General features: G+C 50.9%; 1 protein-coding gene across 2 annotated transcripts in view; it reads right to left on the bottom strand.

Annotated features, from left to right (window-relative positions):
• Positions 1–1,114: 1,114 nt before the first annotated feature.
• Positions 1,115–20,649, bottom strand: part of SCTR (secretin receptor) — a 62,749-nt gene continuing 43,214 nt past the window's right edge. For both annotated transcript variants that reach the window (XM_081241570.1, XM_081241571.1), the window contains exons 8-13: positions 13,981–14,041; positions 12,421–12,490; positions 8,868–8,959; positions 6,985–7,111; positions 2,307–2,348; positions 1,115–1,516 (exon numbers count right to left, since the gene is read on the bottom strand). In XM_081241570.1, coding sequence (XP_081097696.1) covers positions 1,370–1,516; positions 2,307–2,348; positions 6,985–7,111; positions 8,868–8,959; positions 12,421–12,490; positions 13,981–14,041 — 539 coding nt within the window. In that variant the 3' untranslated portion in view covers positions 1,115–1,369. The remainder of the gene's footprint in view (positions 1,517–2,306; positions 2,349–6,984; positions 7,112–8,867; positions 8,960–12,420; positions 12,491–13,980; positions 14,042–20,649) is intronic.

Raw genomic sequence — 20,649 nt, 5'->3', positions numbered from 1 at the left:
TTCCTTTTCTGCCCAGTAGGTGGGTTTTTTGCCCTCAGCCCATTTCATTCTACACTAGCCCCGTGCCCCTCCCCCACCTGATGAATTCAGGCCTTTCCTGGTTCATTCTGGCTGCCACTGATTGCATGAGGTTTTGGTCTCTGCCCTGCCAGGTCCTCTTTCTGGGCTGGACTGGGTGCCTCTACCTCTCCTGTGATTTTTTTTTTTTTTTTAACTTTTTGATTCCAAGATGTACAGAGTCCATGAAGGTCCCCGGAGAAAGCCCTGGAAAATGGGTATCTGGCCTTCTCACCCCAGTAGCAGACTATAAGATGCAAAGCGGGTGACCTTGTCTGCAGGGGTGAGATGCAGAAGTTGGGGGCCAGGGCCACTTGTCCAGGGTCACCCAAAGCCAGAACTAGAGCTGGGCCCACCCACCAGCAAGATGCCCTCTTCTAGCTGCAGGAGGGTCGCCTCTGCTTCCGTCCAGAATGCTCTCCCCTGAGCACGCAGGCTTCGTTTTGTAAAAGGGTTCAAATAGTCCTTTAACCCTCACATGGCTGGCAGGGAAGGAGTGCTAATAATTGAGGGAACTGAGATTCAGAGTAACGGGTGAGACTTAAAATCCCCAGTGGGAGACAGGCCCCTGTCCGCCCTTGCCCAGGAGCAGGGGAGACAGACAGCCTTGGAGCCTGGGGATTTGAAACCAGAAGGCCTGGACCGAGCTGCCACTTCCCTGCTGAGGATCTTGGTCAAGTCACAGGACCCTGGTGAACCAGTTTCTCTTCTGTCACATGGGGTTCTGCCCCATTTCCTGCTGTACTGCAGATAACTTAGCTGGAAGCAGGAGGAACGGGTGCCTCATCCCATGCTAGGGCGACTGAAAGGGCTGGGGCTCTCCTGGGCTCCCTGTGGCTTGGTTGTCAGAAGGCTCTGGGGGAAGAGCTCCTGGGTGGGTGAGTTGCAGTGAGGGATGGGAAGGGTCCACCTAGGGCCGAGGGCCTCAACTTCTGCTAAGCTTGTCCCTGAAAACTGGAGCAGGGGGATCAGGGAAGCCCCGTCCTCCAGGAAGCGGTGGGGGACAGCACCCTTCACCTTGTGGCTCAAGGGCAAGAGGACTGACAAACACCAAGTCTCATCCCAGTTACCGTTTATTGCCCTGCCCCCTCCTGGGACCCCTGAAGTCTTCCCAGAAAACTCAACAGACCCAAATCCCAGGCCCTCTTCCTGCCCGGGTGCCTTTGGCTCTGAGGAATTATCACCACGCCCCCGCCCCGAGGCCCGGAGGAGGGGTGTTAGAGTCACAGGAGTGATCACACAGCATCACAAGACGGGCAGCAGCCAGCCCTCAGGGCCCGTCTTGGCCTGTTTGGGTGGCCCTGCTCCAGCCTCAGATGACACTGGTCCTGCAGGTACCCCGGCTCTGCTCTGAGGGGCTGGCCTTGGTGCCGCTGCTGAAGGAGCCGAGGGCCACCGGGTGCAGTGGCAACTCACGCAGGTGCCACTGCCGCCACTTCTTCTGAACCTCCAGCTGCACCTGCCCCCAGAGACCAGCCATCACCCGGAGGGAAGGATGACCCTTGCCCAGGGTCCTGCTCCCCTGGGGCCTCGTTCGGGCTCTGCCGCGTCTGCCCAGCGGGCGTGCCTTCCCCTCCTGCAGGCCGCTCAGATTTACCATCTCGACTCCCATTCAAGTGGGGCAAACCAGATGATCCACAGTCCCAGGAAGGCTTCACTTGTGTGCAACACCGTGTCCAACTAATGTCAACTGCACAGCCTCTGTGCCAGGAACCTCACGTCCCGACAGTGCTCTGGGCGAGGGCAGAGACCTCAAGCTAAGGGTGCAGCCCCCCGCCCTGCCAGGAGTCACACTCTTTGGAGGTCTCAGAGTCTCAGAGGACAGAGCAGTGAACATTTCACCTGAGTCACTCATTTTACAGATGAGAGGCCTGAGGCCCAGAGCAGGGCAGCGACCGACATCACCCATCGAGCAAGTGGACAGTCAGCAGCCCCGGTTAGGGCTGGGGTGCCTGCACTTTCCTCCATTTCCTGAACTTGCCCAAGGATAAGAATCACCTGGAGTGCTAGTTAAGACATTCTCAGCCTCCAGCCCGGACGGACGGGACCTATTTTTGCTGCTTTAGAAACAGGGTAGGACCCAGCAGTTGTTTTAACAAGGCCTGCAGGTGAGCCCAGACTCCTGGAAGACAGGCCCAAGCCAGGAGGGCCCGGCCTCCCCCACCAACGCCACACCCCACTCCCCACCACCCCTCCCAGGTACGGCTGTGAGGGAGCTCCCCTGCAGCCGGGCAGCCCAGGACACTCACCTCCCCATTGAGGAAGCAGTAGAGAACGGCCACCACCAGGCCCTGCGGAGGAAGCAGGGCAAAGGGATGAGTGCGGGCCCCGCACCCAGCCTCCTACCCGCCTGGGAGCCCCAAGCTCACTGCTCCCCACAGCTGCTGCAGAGCGTCCCCGCGCCTCTCCCCCTCCAGGAAGTGGAGGCTTCCTCTTCCGGCCCTCAGTGCCCCTAGCTGTGCTGGCATCACCCACAGACTGACACCCTTGGGGGCAAGGACCTCCCCCATGTCCAGGGAGGGCCCCTGCACCAGGGTGGTGTCAGTTACATGAAGTGCAGACCACAGGGACCGGGCAGGTCACCGGAATCAGTGAGGCGGGCCATCTGGGAGAGGCAGGAGCAGTGGCACCCGAGCCCTGCCCATCCGGCCCCCAAGCTCAGCGGGTGGGGCAGCCCATGGGAGCCCCTGGGCCTGGGTGGGCTCATCTGCAAGACAGCTGGAAATCTGGAGAGGTTTAAACAGGGCCAGCTATTCAAGTTGAAAGACAAATGTGTAGCCGTGTGGTCAAAACAGTCGGCGTGCAGGTCGCAGGCAGGTACTGGCCAGCCAACAGCGGGGCGTGAGCCCCCCTCATGTCCAGGTCAGAGGCCTCAGGGCTATGTATGCTTTAGGCTCCCTGGGATGGTGGGGGTCTATGCCTATCAGGACCCTCCGTCCCTAGCATCCGGAGCTCCTCTCTTCCCAGTGGTACCCCCAGAATCCTGCCGTGGAGCCTGCCAGGCAGGGCTGCGGGCTGATATGCGGGATGTGAGCCGAAGAGGCTTGCGTGGAACCGTGAGCTATGAGCAGGGTCTCGCGGTCCGGATGCCCTGCTCACCTCAGGGCCCTCCGAGGGCCGGCCTGTCCTTCCTAACAAACCCGTCCTCAGGCTCCCCGCAGAGGCCTGGGTGCCACAGCCCCTCCCCCCAGTGCCAGCCAGGCCCGTCCCTAGCTACTTAGGACATGGACAGGACCCCAGAGAGGGATGAACCAGCCTGTTTATGGTGGGCTTCATCCACATGACTGCTCAGGAGTCCTGGTGTTTTTTGTTTTGTTTTTTAATTTATTTAGTTCTTGGCTGCATTGGGTCTTTGTTGCGGTGCGCGGGCTTCTCATTGCCGTCGCTTCTCTTGTTGCGGAGCACGGGCTCTAGGTGCACAGGCTTCAGTAGTTGTGGCACTCGGGCTCAGTTGCTCTACGGCATGTGGGATCTTCCCGGACCAGGGCTCGAACCCGTGTCTCCTACACTGGCAGGCGAATGCTTAACCACTGCGCCACCACAGAAGCCCAGTCCTGGCGTTTTAACAAGAGATACAAAGTAGAAGGATCTGCTCTAAGAGTCTCAGGTGTGGTGGATGCCACATGGAATGGGGACCACGGGGGTGGGGCAGGAACACGGACTCAAGGCAGCGGTTTTCAAGTTTTGCCACACGTTAGAGTCACCTGGGAGCTCTGGCCCAGGGTGCACTCTGTGCCCCAACTCCAAATGTCTGGGGTGAGACCATCAGCAGCTCTGAAAGATGGTTCAAAGGGGCACCATGGATTAGGAGCCGCTGTCAGAGGGTGTGAAAGCCGGGCTGTGAAATAAACGAGAGCTGGGTTTGGGGCGCAGCTTGGCCTGTGTAATTTTGGGCTTCTGGGTTCCAGGTGCTTCTTTCGATCCTTGCAGAGCCCTAGGAGGTGGGTGGGGAGGACCCCTGCTTCACAGGCGAGGGACCGCGTCCCAGGTCGGCGGCCGGGAGCCGGCGGTCAGGCTGCTGCCACCGCACTGGACCAGGGCTGCCCCAGCCTCAGAGGCCCAGAGACACAGGCTCACTGTTGAGGTGGGGGCAGCCCTGGGGGAGGGCTGGTTAGACGCGCCCCAGGTATGCAGAGGGAGGCCCGCCTCAGCCAGCAAGCTGCAGACATTCCACGGTTTGTATACAGTCATTAAGAATATGCAGGCTCGGACTTCCCTGGTGGCGCAGCGGTTAAGAATCGGCCTGCCAATTCAGGGGACACGGGTTCGAGCCCTGGTCCGGGAAGATCCCACATGTCGCGGAGCAACTAAGCCCGTGCGCCACAACTACTGAGCCCGCGAGCCACAACTACTGAAGCCCGCACGCCTAAAGCCCGTGCTCCGCAACAAGAGGAGCCACAGCAATAAGGCTGCGCACCGCAACGAAGAGTAGCCCCCGCTCGCCGCCACTAGAGAAAGCCCGTGAGCAGCAACAAAGACCCAACGCAGCCAAAAATAAATAAAATTTTAAAAAAGAATATGCAGCGTTCGAAGAATTTTAATGACCTGGAGAAACGTTCATGATGGAATGATAAAGAATCAAACAGAACAAGGAGGATATAAAACCACACGTCCCGATCTCAATTTTGTGTGTGTACATGTGTGTGTACGTGTGTGTGTCTTCTTGGATAGAAGAGAGACAGAAGTACACACACTGCCGTTTTAACAGAGGTCATCATATCGGGTTAGGAGATTATGGATGGAGTGTCCTTTTTCTTTTAACTGTTCCTTATTTTCCAAATTTTCCTCAATAAGCAAGTATTTCTACAATTAGGAGGAGCTAATAAACTTTCGTTTTTAGAAATATATGACAGTGATCATGGCATTATGGTTCTGTGTGTGTTCTTTAAGCGCTCGTCTTTTAGAAATACATGCTAAAATATTTACATTTGAAATACAACGATGGCTTGGGGTTGCTTAAAATGATGAGGGTGGGTGGCCGTAGAGGTGAAACAGGACAGGCCATGAAAGGGTCACGGCCGCATGGAGGTTCATTATATCGTCCACTTCACTTTTGTATCATGGAAAAATTTTTCCATGATACAAAATTTTTAAAATATGCATACAGTATAAATGTATAATATATAATAAAATGATATGTTTGTATTTGAACGGTGGTTCTTTTTTTAAAAAAACAGTCTTAAAGATCCTTTTTCTCTGTAAACATTTCTATGGGAACATTTAGGAAAGCGCTTTTGGTTTCCTCTTAACAAGCATTTCCCCAGAGAGGAGGCGAACGGCCTTCACGAGCAGTCTGCAGCCCCAGCCGCAAGCCCAGCTCCAGAGACAGGAGGTCCCCATCCACTCAGGGTGACACCTGGGTCTCCAGGTCCTCAGCGGGGTCACTACCCACTTCTGTTGGCCGGGTCATGACCTTCCACCCATCTGGACCTGGACCGCCCCACCTGCTAAACGGGCCACGGTGAGCCCAGCCTCCTGCACGTGACGTGGAAGCTTCCTGGCCCAGAGCAAAAGATCACGGGTTACACAGGAGACTAGGTGCTCTGTGGGTCTGGGGTGCTGGCCGGGGTCTCTGGGCAGAGAAGAGGCTCTGAGGGAGCGAAGGGGACAGCCCTGGGGTGGGGGTCTGAAGGCGCGGGTTAGGGCCAGACCCCACTCAGGAATGTGCTCCCAGTGATACATCCTCCCTGGAACGGGAGCATGACAGGAGGGCCACCCTGGGCACACCCGTCCTGAACAGAACTCCAGGAATGAGGGCGGCGCTGAGCCCCACGCCAAGGCCACGGCCTGCGCAGGTGAGGAAGACTGCGGGATGGTCAGTGTTGTTGAGGACAGGCTGGTTCCTTCCGGAAAACCCACTGGGAGAGCGTTCTCTCAGGCCTTTCCCTAGGGACTAGCCTGTTTTCATCTAAATCTTGAAACAGAGTGTGTTTCTGTCTTTGCTTTGGCTACTGGGAAGCTCCAAACCAAATTTATGACACACCTCTGCCACCCTCAGAAAACTTCATCAAATTTGTTTCTGTGTATGAACTCAGTTTTGGCTTTATTTTCTTTATTAGCTGATCCCATCTACTTATTTTTTTGTCCTTTGTATGTTTTCCCTGAAAGCTACATCATATTATTTTTGGAAGGAGATAGTTATGAGTAAATAAACAAACAACACTGTGAAGTTTGGGATTCATGTTAAAAGCCCCTTCTGTCCAAACAGGTTTACTCTAGCTTTTAACTTTACAACATCTTGTTGAATTAGAAGGTAGGTGGTTTCTCCTCTCCCTTTTTTTTTTTTTTAAAGTTGGCTTTTATTTTTAGTAAATTGTATATGTAATTGGTTTCAAAGAGTCAAATGTCTCTTGTCACAAAAAAAAGAAACGAAAAAACAGTAAGCTCCTGACACCCCTGCCCCCATTTCCTGTTCCTCAGAGGCAACGACTTGGAACTCTCTTGACTGATTCTGAATTATATGCTGATGTTGCTACTTCTGAATTTTTCAGCTTGGGGCGGTTTTCATGGACTTCCCAGTGTGGAGATGAGGCTATCATTCTTTGACCCCCCACCCACGCCCCCACTACGCTCACCTTCCTGTCCTACTCCTTGATGGCTGAGCCCCAGCCCTCAGCGGTTACATTATTTTGACTCTAATTACTGAGACTTGGGTGATCCTGTGTGCTGGGTTATGTTCCCTTTGTCTTCCCTGGAGTCGGTCTCTCTCTCCTTACTTGCATCTCCCACCCCCACGTGACTGCTGGGGAACTTGGGTCCCACTGAGGGTCACACAGCACGGTGAGGTCCTGCCCCTGCGTCTCTTGGGTCTCTGCCCAATGAGGCATCCCTCTGCCTCCGGGAAGATCTGGCTTTCGGCCTCTCCATTTTTCTCTCAGGAGAGAGAGAACACCTCTTCCCACCGTAAACTCACAGTCTGGAGCTTACCTGGAATGAGCCAAGGGCCAATTCAAAGAACAGCTGCATCTCCATGGCATCCTCCGGGGAGAAGGCAAAGATTATGTAGTGGACTCCGAAGAGGGGGACCAGCAGGAGGGTGGACTTGGCCAGGCGCCTGAGGACAGAGAGGCGCTGCAGTCTCGGGCCCCTCCACACCCAGGGGCACCCCCTCTCGCCTGACTGCAGGAGGCTTTGCAGCAGTGTCCCCGCTGCTTGTTTGTTTCTACTTCCGTTTCGGAAAGTCTCCAACTCCAAGGTACCCGTCACCCGGATTCAATACTTATCAGTCCACAGTCAGTCCCCAAATTTCTGTTCATGCACCCTATCAGTAAAACGCTTTGAACCCATACCGACATGAACAACTTTATTGATTTATAACATATCTGCATGTATTACTATCACTCTGTGTCTAATGTATTATTAGCAAAACCAGCATTCTCATTTGTTTGATAATAAATATCTGTAAGGAGAAGCTCTTTTGTTTTCTCCCCAGGTTAGGGTTGCCAAATTTAGCAAACAAAAATACAGGATACCCAGTTCAATTTAAATTTCAGATAAACAATGGATAGTGGTTTTTTTTGGTGTAAGTACTAAAAAACTATTTGTTGTTTATCCAAAATTCAAATTAAACTGGGCATCCTGTATTTTATCTGGCAACTCTGTCCTGGATCCCCAGCTGCCCCCTACTTTGGAGCCACTACTCTAGTGACACCCTGGGGAATCTGTCACCCGGTAATCCAGGCCTCTGCCAGATTCTCAAAACTCAGACCATGCGAGAGAAAGCCTCTGTTGGACACTGATTTGTCTTCAACATTTGTCATGGGCTGAACTGTGTTCCCCCAGAATTTTAAGTTGAAGCTCTAACTAAGCCCCAGTACCTCAGAGTGTGACTGTACTTGCAGACAGGGACCAGTTTAAATGAGACCATCAGGGTGGGACCACAGTCCAACCAACTGGTGTCCTTGTAAGAAGAGACACCAGGGATGCAGGTGCAGAGAGAAAAGGCCACGTGAGGACCCAGCGAGAAGGTGGCCGTTTACAAGCCAAGGAGACAGACCTCAGGAGAAACCAAACCTGCCAACACCTTGATCTTGGACTTCCAGCCTCCAGAACTGTGAGTAAATAAACTTCTCTTATTTAAGCCAGCCAGCCTGTGGTATCTTATTGTGGCAGGCTGCGCAGACTAACACAGCATCTTTCTTGAACACCTTAAAGGTTTTAAAGTATTTTTGGATCACATTATCTAGAAAATCTGGTGAAAGCTACCGTCTAGTGAAAGCTGGAAAATACAGTCGACCCTCAGCATCCACGGGGATTGGTTCCAGACCCTCCGCAGACACCAAACTCCTTGGATGCTCAAGTCGTTTATATAAAATGGGGTAGTATTTGCACATAACCTACACACATTTCCCCGTATATTTAAGTCATCTTTAGATTACGTATAATACCTCCTACAATGAAAATGTTTTGATTGGGAATTTTTTTTTCCCAAATATTTTCAATCTGCAATCCAAGGTTGGCTGAATCCTCAGATGCAAAACCCACAGACAAGGAGGGCCACTGTCCCTGTAAAGATTTGAATTTGGGTCCCCGAAGCCCACTCTCTGACTCCCTAGCCTTGTCCCAAGGGTAAGATCTCTGCCTCCAGGGATCCTGCTTAGATTTCTTTTCTCCCCACCCCTGGGGCCGGGTCTCAGGGTCACATGGACCCATTCTCCCTTCCCCTGGTTCATTGTAAACTTCCAGGTCCCGGCTTTTCCTTTTCCTCCACTTCCAACAGTACCCAGCACCAGCTGGGTCAACAGTAGGTGCTCGGTAAATGCCTGCTGACTGACTGAGCGAGCGTGACTAGGTCTTTGCCCTCCACTTACTTATAATGGTTGCCTTCACTTCCTCTTGTTTCTTGAGTTCTAAGTTTTCTCATCAGGATCCTTAGGATGTTTATAAAAAGGATGAAATTAATCTGTAAAACACAAGGCAGAGGTGGGGCTAAAGGTGATTTGCTTTCCCAGCACCTCTCCTGGCCCTGGCCCCTGGCCCTGGCCCCTGGGCAGGGAAGGCACTGCAGACCACACCAGGACAGCTCATCACTCCCTCTGCCACCCCCAGTCCTGGTGAAACACACTGTCTGGGCAGGGATGGCTGCCACAGCACCGCCCCCCGCCCCTGGGATTCCGGAGCTCTGAGGTCTGCTCAGTTGTAGCATGGCTTACTCACACTTGGAATGCGTTGGAATCTTGTTAAAAGGCAGACCTGAAGTAGACCTGAGATTCTGCATCTCTAGCAAGCTCCAGGGAATGAATGCCAAAGCTGGTCCTTGGACTACGCGTTGAGTAGCAAAGGCTTTATAGCAGAGGTTCTCAAAGTTTAAGGTGCAGATTGCTGGGCTCCACCCCCAAGGTTATGGTTTAGTAAATGCAAATGAGATTTGCTTTTTTTTTTCTTTTTTTTTTGGCCACACCACATGGCTTGCAGGATCTTAGTTCCCCAACCAAGCCCTCGGTAGTGAAAGCACGGAGTTCTAACCACTGGACCGCCAGGGAATTCCCAAGATTTGCATTTTTAACAAGCTCTCAGGTGAAGCTGCTGGTTTAGGGACCACACTTTGAGAACCACTGCTTCGGAGACTTACAGAATCTCTGCAGGTCAATCACCAGCTCCAGGAAGCCTTCTTGACTACCTCCTTTTCCTGATTCACTGTAGTTAGGGATGATGCTGCTTGTAAGAGCACTTGAAGTACTTGAAAGGGGCCAAATGCAAGCATCTGTGTGTGTCCACTAATCACCAATTCAATCCTAACTTTCTAAAGGACAGGAACGGACTCTATTTCTTTTGGTGTCCCCTTCCCCAACTCCAGTGCCCAGTGCCAACAACACTATGAAGTAGCCTGTGCGTTGGCCTCTCTCCTTCCCTCCCCCACCAGCTCTAGAATCATTTTGCAGAAGCAGGATCAGTGGAGCTGACTGGCTGGGCCCCCTCATTGCTCAGACAAGTGGCCTGGGGCCTGGGGACGCTGGCCAGAAGACACAGGATTAGTGGCCTGTCTGGGACCCCAGCCCAGCGCCCCTGCTTCAGGACACTTCTCAGCTCGCTGTTTGTGCATCTTGCTCTAAGCCGTGCGTGGTGTGAACTAACAAAGGCTCTTTTATCTTATTTCATTTTTTGCCTTTGAATTGCATTTAATTTAATAGGGAGAACTTGAAAGCAAGAGGGAAAATCTTAACTATCCCAAGGATGAGTCTTAAATAGTGGAATCTAGGCGCCGTGACAGGCTGGTAGGGAGAAACTCTGCATCAGGAGTGCCCACCCAACAACCGTCAGTCACTAGAGAGACTACAGCCTTGTGAAAGCAGCCTGGGCCCTGGGGCTCTCGCGGGCTGGGCGGTCCAAGCCCCACAATTGCAGCAGGGAAACTGGCTCAGTGTTATGCAGCTACAGCACATCAGCTGGTCAAATAATTTCAAAGGACGTGGGAAAGATTACATCTATTGCTAAGTGAAAAGAACAAACTAGGACACAAAACTATATTGAGCATTTTTGAAAAAGTACACGTGCTCAAAGAAAAAACTAGGAAGGAAAAGCACATGATCACAATGTGCATCTAGGTACTAAAAATATGGGTGATTTTATTCCCTTTTTGAAAATACATTTTGTATTTTCCAATTTTTTTTTTTTTTTTTGCGGTACGCGGGCCTCTCACTGTCGTGGCCTCTCCCGTTGCGGAGCACAGGCTCCGGACGCGCAGGCTCAGCGGCCATGGCTCACGGGCCCAGCCGCCCCGCGGCACGTGGGATCTTCCCGGACCGGGGCACGAACCCGTGTCCCCTGCATCGGCAGGCGGACTCTCAACCACTGCACCACCAAGGAAGCCCGTATTTTCCAATATTTTACATGAATTCCATTATTATTAGTTTAGAAATGACAATATATTTTGATTTTACAGAAAAACAAGTACATTCTTATTAAAACATAGTGATAGAGTCAATATGTTTCCATCACATTATCAACCTAATAAAAAAGGTTCTGACATTATCTAAATGTGACAAGCTGACAAAAAACAACATTTGGTAAATAATAGCAGATTTCATTATACTGTTTTCAGCCTATTGACTGTAGTAGGAAATGAAAGCTTAGTATCTTTCGTTATCCCTCAAGCTTCAATTTAGTCAGATTATAAAACACTATGCTAAGGTTACCAAATGATCTGTCACCGTAAAATGACTTTGGGGAGCAATGTCTTCGGGGAGCCAACATGAAGTCTTGTTTCAAGGACTAGGTGCTCCCTGCACTACGACCATATCAGACCCCCTCTTCCCTGAGTGGTTCCAGATTAATGAGCGGCCCTCACACCTGCTAAGAAAGCGGAAATAGGAAGTCGTTATCCTCTCCTGAGCTACTCAGTGGCCTAATGTGGCTGCTACTCGGATTTCTCCACAATTTCCAGCTCTCCTATTGCAAGTTGAGATGGGAGGTAGGATCAAAGAAAATTCTATTATTTTTGGAAAAAAAAGAAGAAGGTGGTCATGGATGGCCCCAGGAGGCGAGCCAGTCAGCCATTAGCAGAGGAGGGGGCTGCTGCCCTGTCCTGCCCTCCTGTGGGCCCAGGAGGGGCACGTTCTGTCACCTGGTCCTGCACCCTTGGCATTCCTCTGAGCCTGTGCACATTACTTCCGGAAAGGGGCGGTCCCGGTGTGCCCCCGCCCCGTGTGTCTTTCTTGTTCTCATCCAGGCCCACAGGCTCAGCTAAGGGCCTCTGGATCGCAGAGCACAATCACCTGGGAACTTAAAACCAAGACGAGCCCCCAGGCCCCTCCCCAAGACAAGGAGACCCTGCATCTCTGCTATCAGTTTTTAGAAAGCTCCCAGGTTGAGAGTCCAGTCAGGGTTGAGAGCCCTGAGCTCCCCTGTCCACGAGCCCCTCCTGAATCTCTCCGCTGGGGCCAACCCTCCGGGCCTGTCCCCGTCACAGCACCACAGAGGCCCAAGACCAGTTTGGCACTTGGCTTTCCCCAGGGGCAACCCCCCTCCTGTAATCCCAGCTCAGTGAGTCTGCCCACTTCAGCCCGAGAACACCAAGAAAAATGATCAGGCGCCCGTGTTCTGAACCAGGGGAGGGGGAATCTCAGGTCAGCCGGAGCCAGCCGGGTCGGGTAAGGAGCTCTGCTCGCCACCCCGCAACTGCCACCTGTGGACCAGGCGAAGGCGAGCTCTTGCCACCTGCATCACTGCGCTCCCATCCACTGGTGTCTAGGGAGCGGAGCTTCCAGACCCTCCTGCCACTGCTCAGCCCCCGGAAGGTCTGGTTTATCCCTCTGCACACCCAGAGGCAGCAGTGCTGGCCTTGCCCTGGCCCCCGCTGCCCTGCGAGCCGGTCCTGTTTTGGTCTCTCCCGCTGGAGCCCAGCTCAGGGGGATGGCCACTTACCAGGACGGAGACGAGCACAGGCCCTCGAATGACCCACCAGATGGACGCGTTGGCATTGATGTCCCAGCACCTAGGGAGGGACAGCCAGGCATCACAAGGAGTGGGGAGCTGGCTGACCAGAAGAGACTAGTTCTCTGACGTCCCCTTTGCGGGAAGGACCCACACTGTGGTCCTGACCCCAGAGGCTGTGTGCTCAGCACCCTGAGAACTGACCGTCCTCTGCTGCCCAGGGGCACCGCTGGGGCCAAGGGAGCATCTGTGGAGCAGAAGCGTGTGGACCTGAGATGGAAGATTCTGGACCCCAAAGCCAGCATGTTGTCAGAATGCATCGGGGAGCATGGTGGCCAGGCAGGTGACCTCAGGGAGTGAAGTGTCCAGGTGACTGACATGTGACCTCGGCCCCGGGGACATCAGGCACAGGGGCACTTGGCAGCTGGAGAGCCTGTGCTTGGTCTAAGGTGGCCACAACTCTGTCCGGCTCATTTTTGCCACAAGGGCCCATAGGAAATGTTGATAGAACTTTCCATTTGTTCTAAAGCTGAAAATCCAGACTTTTTTTAAGGGAATTTATCCAATTAAAAGGATTATTTGGGGGGCTTCCCTGGTGGCACAATGGTTTAGAATCCACCTGCCAATGCAGGGGACACGGGTTCGAGCCTTGGTCCAGGAAGATCCCACATGCCGCAGAGCAATGAAGCCTGTGCACCACAACTACTGAGCCTGCGCTCTAGAGCCCACGAGCCACAACTACTGAAGCCCGTGTGCCACAACTACTGAGCCTGCGCGCCTAGAGCCCGTGCTCCGCAACAAGAGAAGCCACTGCAATGAGAAGCCCGCACACCGCAACGAAGAGCAGCCCCCGCTTGCCGCAACTAGAGAAAGCCCGCGTGCAGCAACCAAGACCCAACGCAGCCAAAAATAAATAAATAAAATAGATACAATATTAAAGAAATAAAAAATGTTAAAAAAAAAAAGGATTATTTTGGACTGAATTGGACTGCAAGACACGTGCATGCCTTGTCTGCCCTCGTCCGCCTTCTGGCCTGGCTGTGTCATTACGGTGCTGACACATGGCCTCCCTCCCCATCGGCCCGGCTGCCGCACCTCCTCCCGGGCTTCTTCCATGCTTGCCTTCCACGAGCCTGCTCCCAGGAACCCCCGGGCTTACCCTGTCCCTGAGCCCAAGTCTTTGGAGAATGAGACTAGAGCTCTTGGTGCCCGTCAGGGCTATAAGGCTGCTCTCCTGGGCCTGCGGGACTCAACACACCCGTGTCGGAGGAGGGAGCTGCCAGGACAGGAAGAGCCGGGCTGGCCCTTAGAGCAGCTGCCAGCGTTTCACAGCTCTCGTCGGGCACCTGACCCAACCACAGAGCGGCTGGGTTGGCCCACCCCAGGAGGGCTGGGCATTTGGCAGCCTGCGCCGCAGAGAACTCGCCTGTGGCCCCAGGTCTGAGACACAGGCCTCTCCTAGGTAACAGCTCCAAAGAAGGGTCCGTCCTGCTGGAAGAGCTGGACAAGATAAAATATACCCTCGTTACCTCTCTCTGTCCACCAGCTTACCCGACGTCTTCCAGAAAGTGCCTGGTGACAGCCCACGAAGCAACAAAGATGGCTGGGGAACCTGAGGGTTAAAAATAAAGTGGGGGGTCAGAAAGGAGAGGACTCAATTTTCAGTACCCTTATGAGAGACAGGACAATCAGTGATTCCAGGCCAGGGAGCAAGCAGGTGCCAAGGTCTGGTTGCCATGGAAACCCCCTTGCCATCCTGTGTAAATGTGCAGCCTCACGCTTCAGGGGTGCCAAGGAACCCCTGAGAACGGAGGCAGGATCAGACAGACCCTGAAGGCCACTGGGGGGCAGGGGGCTCCTGGGAGCTTGGGCCAGATTCCGGAGGACCTCTGCGGGGGAGAAGGGAGGGGACCAGGGCCCCTGGGCAGGCCCATGGAGCTTGTGGAGGCCACTGATGGAGCCCCTTTCTCAAACTGGGATATCTGAGGGGGATACAAGGCCACAGGAGAACATTTAGTTTTATTTGAATATTGGTTTGTAAAAAGCTTGGCCATTCAACTGGTCATGGAAGCTATCAATGTTATGTAAACAAAAATACATTTTGGACTAGAGAGTTGTAAGTACACAGGAAATTTAAAGATAAAAAATAAGAACACCTCCTGACTTCTGGCTGAACATGACAAATTGAACTTATACATTTATCTCTGTTTCTCACTGAAACCCACCCCCCCAACATGAGAGTAAAGAAATAAAAAAGCTACCAGCTCATAAGCACAAAGAATGAGCAAGGAGGGTGCAGTGCACGAGAGACGTCAGCACACTTAGGACCCTGGGAGCTGGCAGGGGAGCAGTGACTGATGTCCCAGAGCAGACGAAGCTGAAACACAAGCGCGGCGCGGGGGCGGCTGCTGGGAAGGCGCCCAGGCCCGGTGGTGAGGGCACCCGGGACGCCAGCAGGCAGGAGAGAGGGTGGGGCTGGGAGACAGGAAGCACGTAACCACCCCAGGTGGCCAGCACCACCCTTCTGCAGCCAAAGAGTTCATCCCCGACAGAAAGGCATTCTCTGGAGAAACAGAGCCAAGGGGATGGGGCTCTGGCCCAGCAGACGGTGGGAGGGGTACTCAGCTGGGCACGGGGACCAAGAGACGGTCTACACCTGTGCTGCCACGTGTGGCCACTGAGCCCTTGTTATGTGGCTGCTCTCAGATGAGCTGCGCTGAAAGTGCAAGATAGCAGATTTGGAAGATTTGCAAGAATAAAAGACTGTAAAATATGTTATGAATGACTTTTTAAATTATACATTGAAATGTTAATATTTTGGTTATATTGGGTTATACAAAATATACTACTGAAATTAATTTTACTTATTAATGAAACTAATTAGTTTCTTTTTACTGTGTTTACTGTGGCTACTAGAAAATTTTAAGTTATATAAAATATAGCTCAGATTCTATTTTTAATGGACATGCCTGTCATCCGCTGACTGGTAAAAGCCCCCCCCCCAGGCTGCTCAGTTCTCAGACTTCTAACAGCCGGGATTGCACCCTTGCTCGAGCCCTCCAAACCCCACCCCAGGCAGGAGATGACAGGATTCTTCCCTGGAGGAACCAAACAGCCCCAGACAAAGGGCCTCTAGTAGCGATGCTGAGGACCCACCAACACAGCGGCCACTTCCAGCCCAGTCTCCCTTGAGAGACATGTCCGCCCCCGCTCCCCTCCACACACACACAGAGGGCCTTCAGTCAACACCGAAAGTGACTCACTCTTAAATAGGAACAGTCAAGGTCACCAGCATCTGAGGAAAGCTGATTACATAAAAGACAAGGACCAAAACAACCAGAGAAAAGGAACTCAGAGGAAACAGACCATACAGGCTGTACGAGGAACCTGAGCAAAACAATTCTAAGGAATATCATCAGCGAGATTAGAGGGACGATTACTTCTCCAAGACACAAACAGGATGCCGAAAACAGGGAGCATTCAGAGAATAAGGAAGAGGGCTTGGAAACTGAATAGATGATGATCAAGATTTTTTAAATTCCATAGATGGGATAGAAGATAAAGACCAGGAACTGCCCAGAAAGCAGAACACAAAGTGTGGAATAAAAAGTAAGAGGAAAGAAAAGAGAAAATTAGAAGCCAATTCCAGGATGTGCACCATCTGATTAAAAGTTTCAGAAAGAGAGGATTAAAAACCAGAGGGAAGGAAATGATCAAAGGGGCAGTGTAAGAACATTGTCCAAGAAATGAAGGATGTGAGTTTCCAGATGAAAGGGCCACCACATACCAGCAAAAGGATGAAAACAGACTTGCAAGGGGGCAATCCCTATGATATTTCAAAACACAGGAGACAGAGAAAAGATTCTACAGATTCTACAGCTTATACAGAGGTGAGTAAAGAGGCTCGGGAAACAGAATGACATGGCATGTCACATAACACCAGATGCCAAAACAGAAGGCCTTCAAAATTCTGGGGAAAAATAACTGTCAACCTAATTTCTATGCCCAGCAAAACTACAAATTGGGTGTGAAAGTTGAACAAAGGTATGTTTAGATATGCAATGCAAAAAAATGTAGCTTCCAGACTTCCCTGGTGGTGCAGTGGTTGAGAATCTGCCTGCCAATGCAGGAGAAATGGGCTCAAGCCCTGGTCTGGGAAGATCCCACATGCCACAGAGCAACTAAGCCCATGTGCCACAACTACTGAGCCCATGCACCACAACTACTGAAGCCCGCATGCCTAGAGCCCGTGCTCTGCAACAAGAGAAGCCACCGTAACTGAGAAGCCTGTGCGCCACAACAAAGAGTAGCCCCCGCTCGTCGCAACTAGAGAAAGCCCGTGCGCAGCAACGAAGACCCAACGCAGCCAAAAAAAAAAAATGTAGCTTCCATGCACCCTTTGTTAAGACAGACACTGGAGGATGTGCTCCAACACGACTGCACAGTAAACCAAAGAGAGGCAGACACGAAGTCAAGGAATAGGATTCGTGGAGGAAAACGAAGGACATCTCAGCCTGAAGGTTAAGGGAGTTGAGCAAGTCTAGAGAATGACCAGCCCCAATAGAGCAGGAGGGAAGAAGCCTCTTCTAGAAAGAACACGGGTGGGTGTATCACGTTAAATAGCATCCCCCCCAAAGGTTCATATCCCCAGAACCTTAGGATGTGGCCTTTTTTGGAAATAGGGTCTTTGCAGGTGTTATTAGTTAAGATGAAGTCATACTTATAAGGACCTTAATTCAATATAACTGGCATCGTTTTAGGAATGCCGTGAGATACACACACAGAGGAGACATAGAGGGAAGAAGACCATGTAGAGATGGAGGGAGAAATTGGAGTGAGGCTCCTACAAGGCAAAGAAGGCCAAAGACTGCCAGCAACCACCAGAAACAAGGGGAGAGGCATAGAGCATACTGTCCCTCAGAGCCCTCAGAAGGAATCAGCCGTGCCAAGACTGGACTTTGAACTTCTGGCCTCCAGAACTGGGAGACAATACATTTCTGTTGTTTTAAGACAAGTGGCAACTTGTTACAGCAGCCCTAGGACACTAATACAGCAGGAATAAACCAAACAAATAGGAACTAATAAACTTCACGTTGTTGCATTTGATGATGGGGAACCAGCACTGGAGGGTTTTCCAGTTCTGTTGAGAATGTGGGAGAATTAATGACAACAACACAAAATGAGTCAATAAAAAATGACTCCATAAGTTTGGGATCAACACACACACACTACTATATATAAAATAGATAACCAAAAAGGACCTACTGTATAGCACAGGGAACTCTACTCAATATTATGTAATAACCTATATGGTAAAAGAATCTGAAAAAGAGTGGATATATGTATATGTATAACTGACCCACTCTGCTGTACACCTGAAACTAACATAACATTGTAAATCAACTATACTCCAAAATAAAATAAAAATTAAATTAAAAAATGACTCCATAAAATATAAAAACTTAAATATTGGAAGTAAAATCAATGTACACCAGTTGGCTCGGTAGTAAACAATATTTACATAGACGTGATGATGTATACATTGAATACTGTGATTTAGCCCCAAACTGTGAAAGACTCTAATGGGAGGATGGAGGTGGCAGATGACGAATTTTATACCCTTCCCTTTAATCACAAGGAGTCAACAAATAATGCCTCAGGACTTCCCTGGCGGTACAGTGGTTAAGAATCCACCTTCCAATCAATGCAGGGGACGCGGGTTGGATCCCTAGCCTGGGAACTAAGATCCCACATGCGGAGGGACAACTAAGCCTGTGTGCTCTAGAGCCCGCACACCACAACAAAAAGATTCTGTGTGCTGCAGCGAAGATCCTGCGTGCCACAACTAAGACACGACGCAGCCAAATAAACAAATAAATATTTTTTTAAGTGGGCCAAGGATGTGAATAGACAGTTAAAAAAAATGCCGCAGATGGACAAATGAAGATATAGTAGAATATTGTTTAGAAACGTGAGAGCAGATATCAAGAGGAGCAGCTAAAGAGCTGGAGGATGTTACATCTGGGTGGCAGAAGTGGGAGCCTCTTCAGGAGGCTGCTTGCTTTTGTTTGTTTCTTCATTTTAGACTTGTAGCTCTATTTAATTCTTTAAACCAAGTACACGTGTGGCTTTGATAAAAAAAAATTCTCTGCCTCAATTGTGGGTACTTTGGGCAAACATGGATTCTGAGGGCCACCTGTTTATGATTATTTGCCTTACATTTTTAACAGTGAGTCAGTGGAAAAGTTTGAAAAGTGGATAATGACTTAAGTCGTGGTTCTCACTGTGGTCCCTACAGCAGCAATATCAGCATCACCTGGGACCTGGTTAGAAATGCAGAGTCTCAGGCCCCACCGCTGGCCCACTGGACTGAGACTGTGGGGTGGGGCCCAGGCAACCAGGTTGACGTGCCCTCTGCATGGTTCCAATGCAGCTCCAGCTGGAGCACCACCAGTCTGAGTTCCCTCAGTGAATGGGAGTTGGACGCAGCTCCTATAAAAGCCAGAGGTGTCCCTCTTTCCTGGGCATAGACTGACCCCCCAGCCACCTTGAAAAAGTGAAAGCTTTGGATAAGTAATAAAAACTTCCAAAGCTTGTGCCCTCTGACTCAGGGGTCCCAATTCCAGGATGCTCTGTTACACGTGGAACAAGCTTTGCCCCTAAAAGTATTCCTCACTGTGTTACTTATCACAGTGAAAAATGAGAAACAACCTAAACATCCAAAAAATAGGTATTTGGTTACATACATCCACACAGTGGTTAAAAATGTTTACTGAAGATTTGAAAGAATACAGAGCATGCTTCTGTGTTCATGGAAAGAGGCAAGATTCAAAATTCTACATACAGGGCGATTGCAACCATGTGGGAAAAACTGGGAGTATAAAAAAAGTCTGGAAGGGAACCCTAGAAAATGTTCAACAGATGGGACTACAGTAATTATTTTTCCTACTTAAAAAAAATTTTTTTTTTTGGCAGAGTTTTATGGTGGCCACATACTCATTTCAGCAACCTATCTCTGGGGAGGGGGGTGAGTACAAACTGAGGCAGGAGCCGCTGCTTTTGCAAGACAAGAGCCTCTCTCAGACAAACAGCTTTAAACCTTCCTGAGTCCATTCATGTCCCCTGGGGGTTGTGCAGGCAGAGAGGCACGTCGAGAAGGAACTGCTGCTGTTTAATGTGCTGCTCTATCCCCAGGGCCTGGCATATAGTAGATGCTCAATAAATATTTGAGGAAGAGGGACTTCACTGGTGGTCCAGTGGCTAAGGCTCTGTGCTCCCAATGCAGGGGGCCCGGGTTCCATCCCTGGTCAGGGAACTAAATCCCACATGCTGCAACTAAAAGATCCCACTTGCTGCAACTAAAGATCCCGCGTGCTACAACTAAGGCCCAGTGCAGCCAGATAAATAAACAAATATTAAAAAAATATATTTGAGTAAGAAAAGAAGGCTCTCATTATCTCACTTAAACCTCCTAAAAACCCGTGATGGAGATATTATCACAATGCACTTTTGTCTCCTTGCTAGACTACAAACCCCTGGAGCGATGGAACCATTTTTGGTTTTGATTTTGTAATCTCCGTAAGCCCTTCTGAGCACAAAGAAGTGCTCAAAGCAAGTTCAGCAAATTATGATCCTGATATTATAGATGACGAAACTGTCCACGTTCATACAGGGAAATCCTGGCAGACCTGGGAGTCAAGGCTCAGTGAGGTGGCTAGACACTGGGGGGCACCTGGACCAGAGTTAGCAGCATAAGGCAAGTCCCTTGTCCCAGGCTCTCTGGAACTGCTGGTCTATGTGGAAATCCAGATCTGCAGAGCCCTACATCTCCTGCTGACTGAGGGTCATGTGCTAATCAGGCTGCCAGAGTTCAGAAGCAGGAGGGCTCAGTGAACTCCGCTGGTTCAGGCAACTTCCCTGATGGTCTGATGAGCAGATAGAGCCCTTGCACATAAGGAGTTAGACAAGCAGAAAAGCCAGTGGAGGGCATTCCTGGCAGGGGCACTTCTTAATTAAAGGCACCAAGAAGAAAGTAAATGAAGCTAATGGCTACTACACATGACTACCCCTGTAAGCCTGTGAGTCACTCACAGAAACCTGACTCTGTCTAGAACCCAGTGGGGAACTTACCTATGTTTATCAAATGAACAACTGATGGATGGATGGAGGGATGGACGGATGGAGGGATGGATGTTTGTTTATGGCAGAATAAGAGTTAAG

The sequence above is a fragment of the Mesoplodon bidens genome (genome assembly GCF_964165515.1).
Source record: "Mesoplodon bidens genome assembly, chromosome: 8".
NCBI classification, from domain to species: domain Eukaryota; kingdom Metazoa; phylum Chordata; class Mammalia; order Artiodactyla; family Ziphiidae; genus Mesoplodon; species Mesoplodon bidens.
This window is presented reverse-complemented; position numbering and strand designations above follow the sequence as displayed.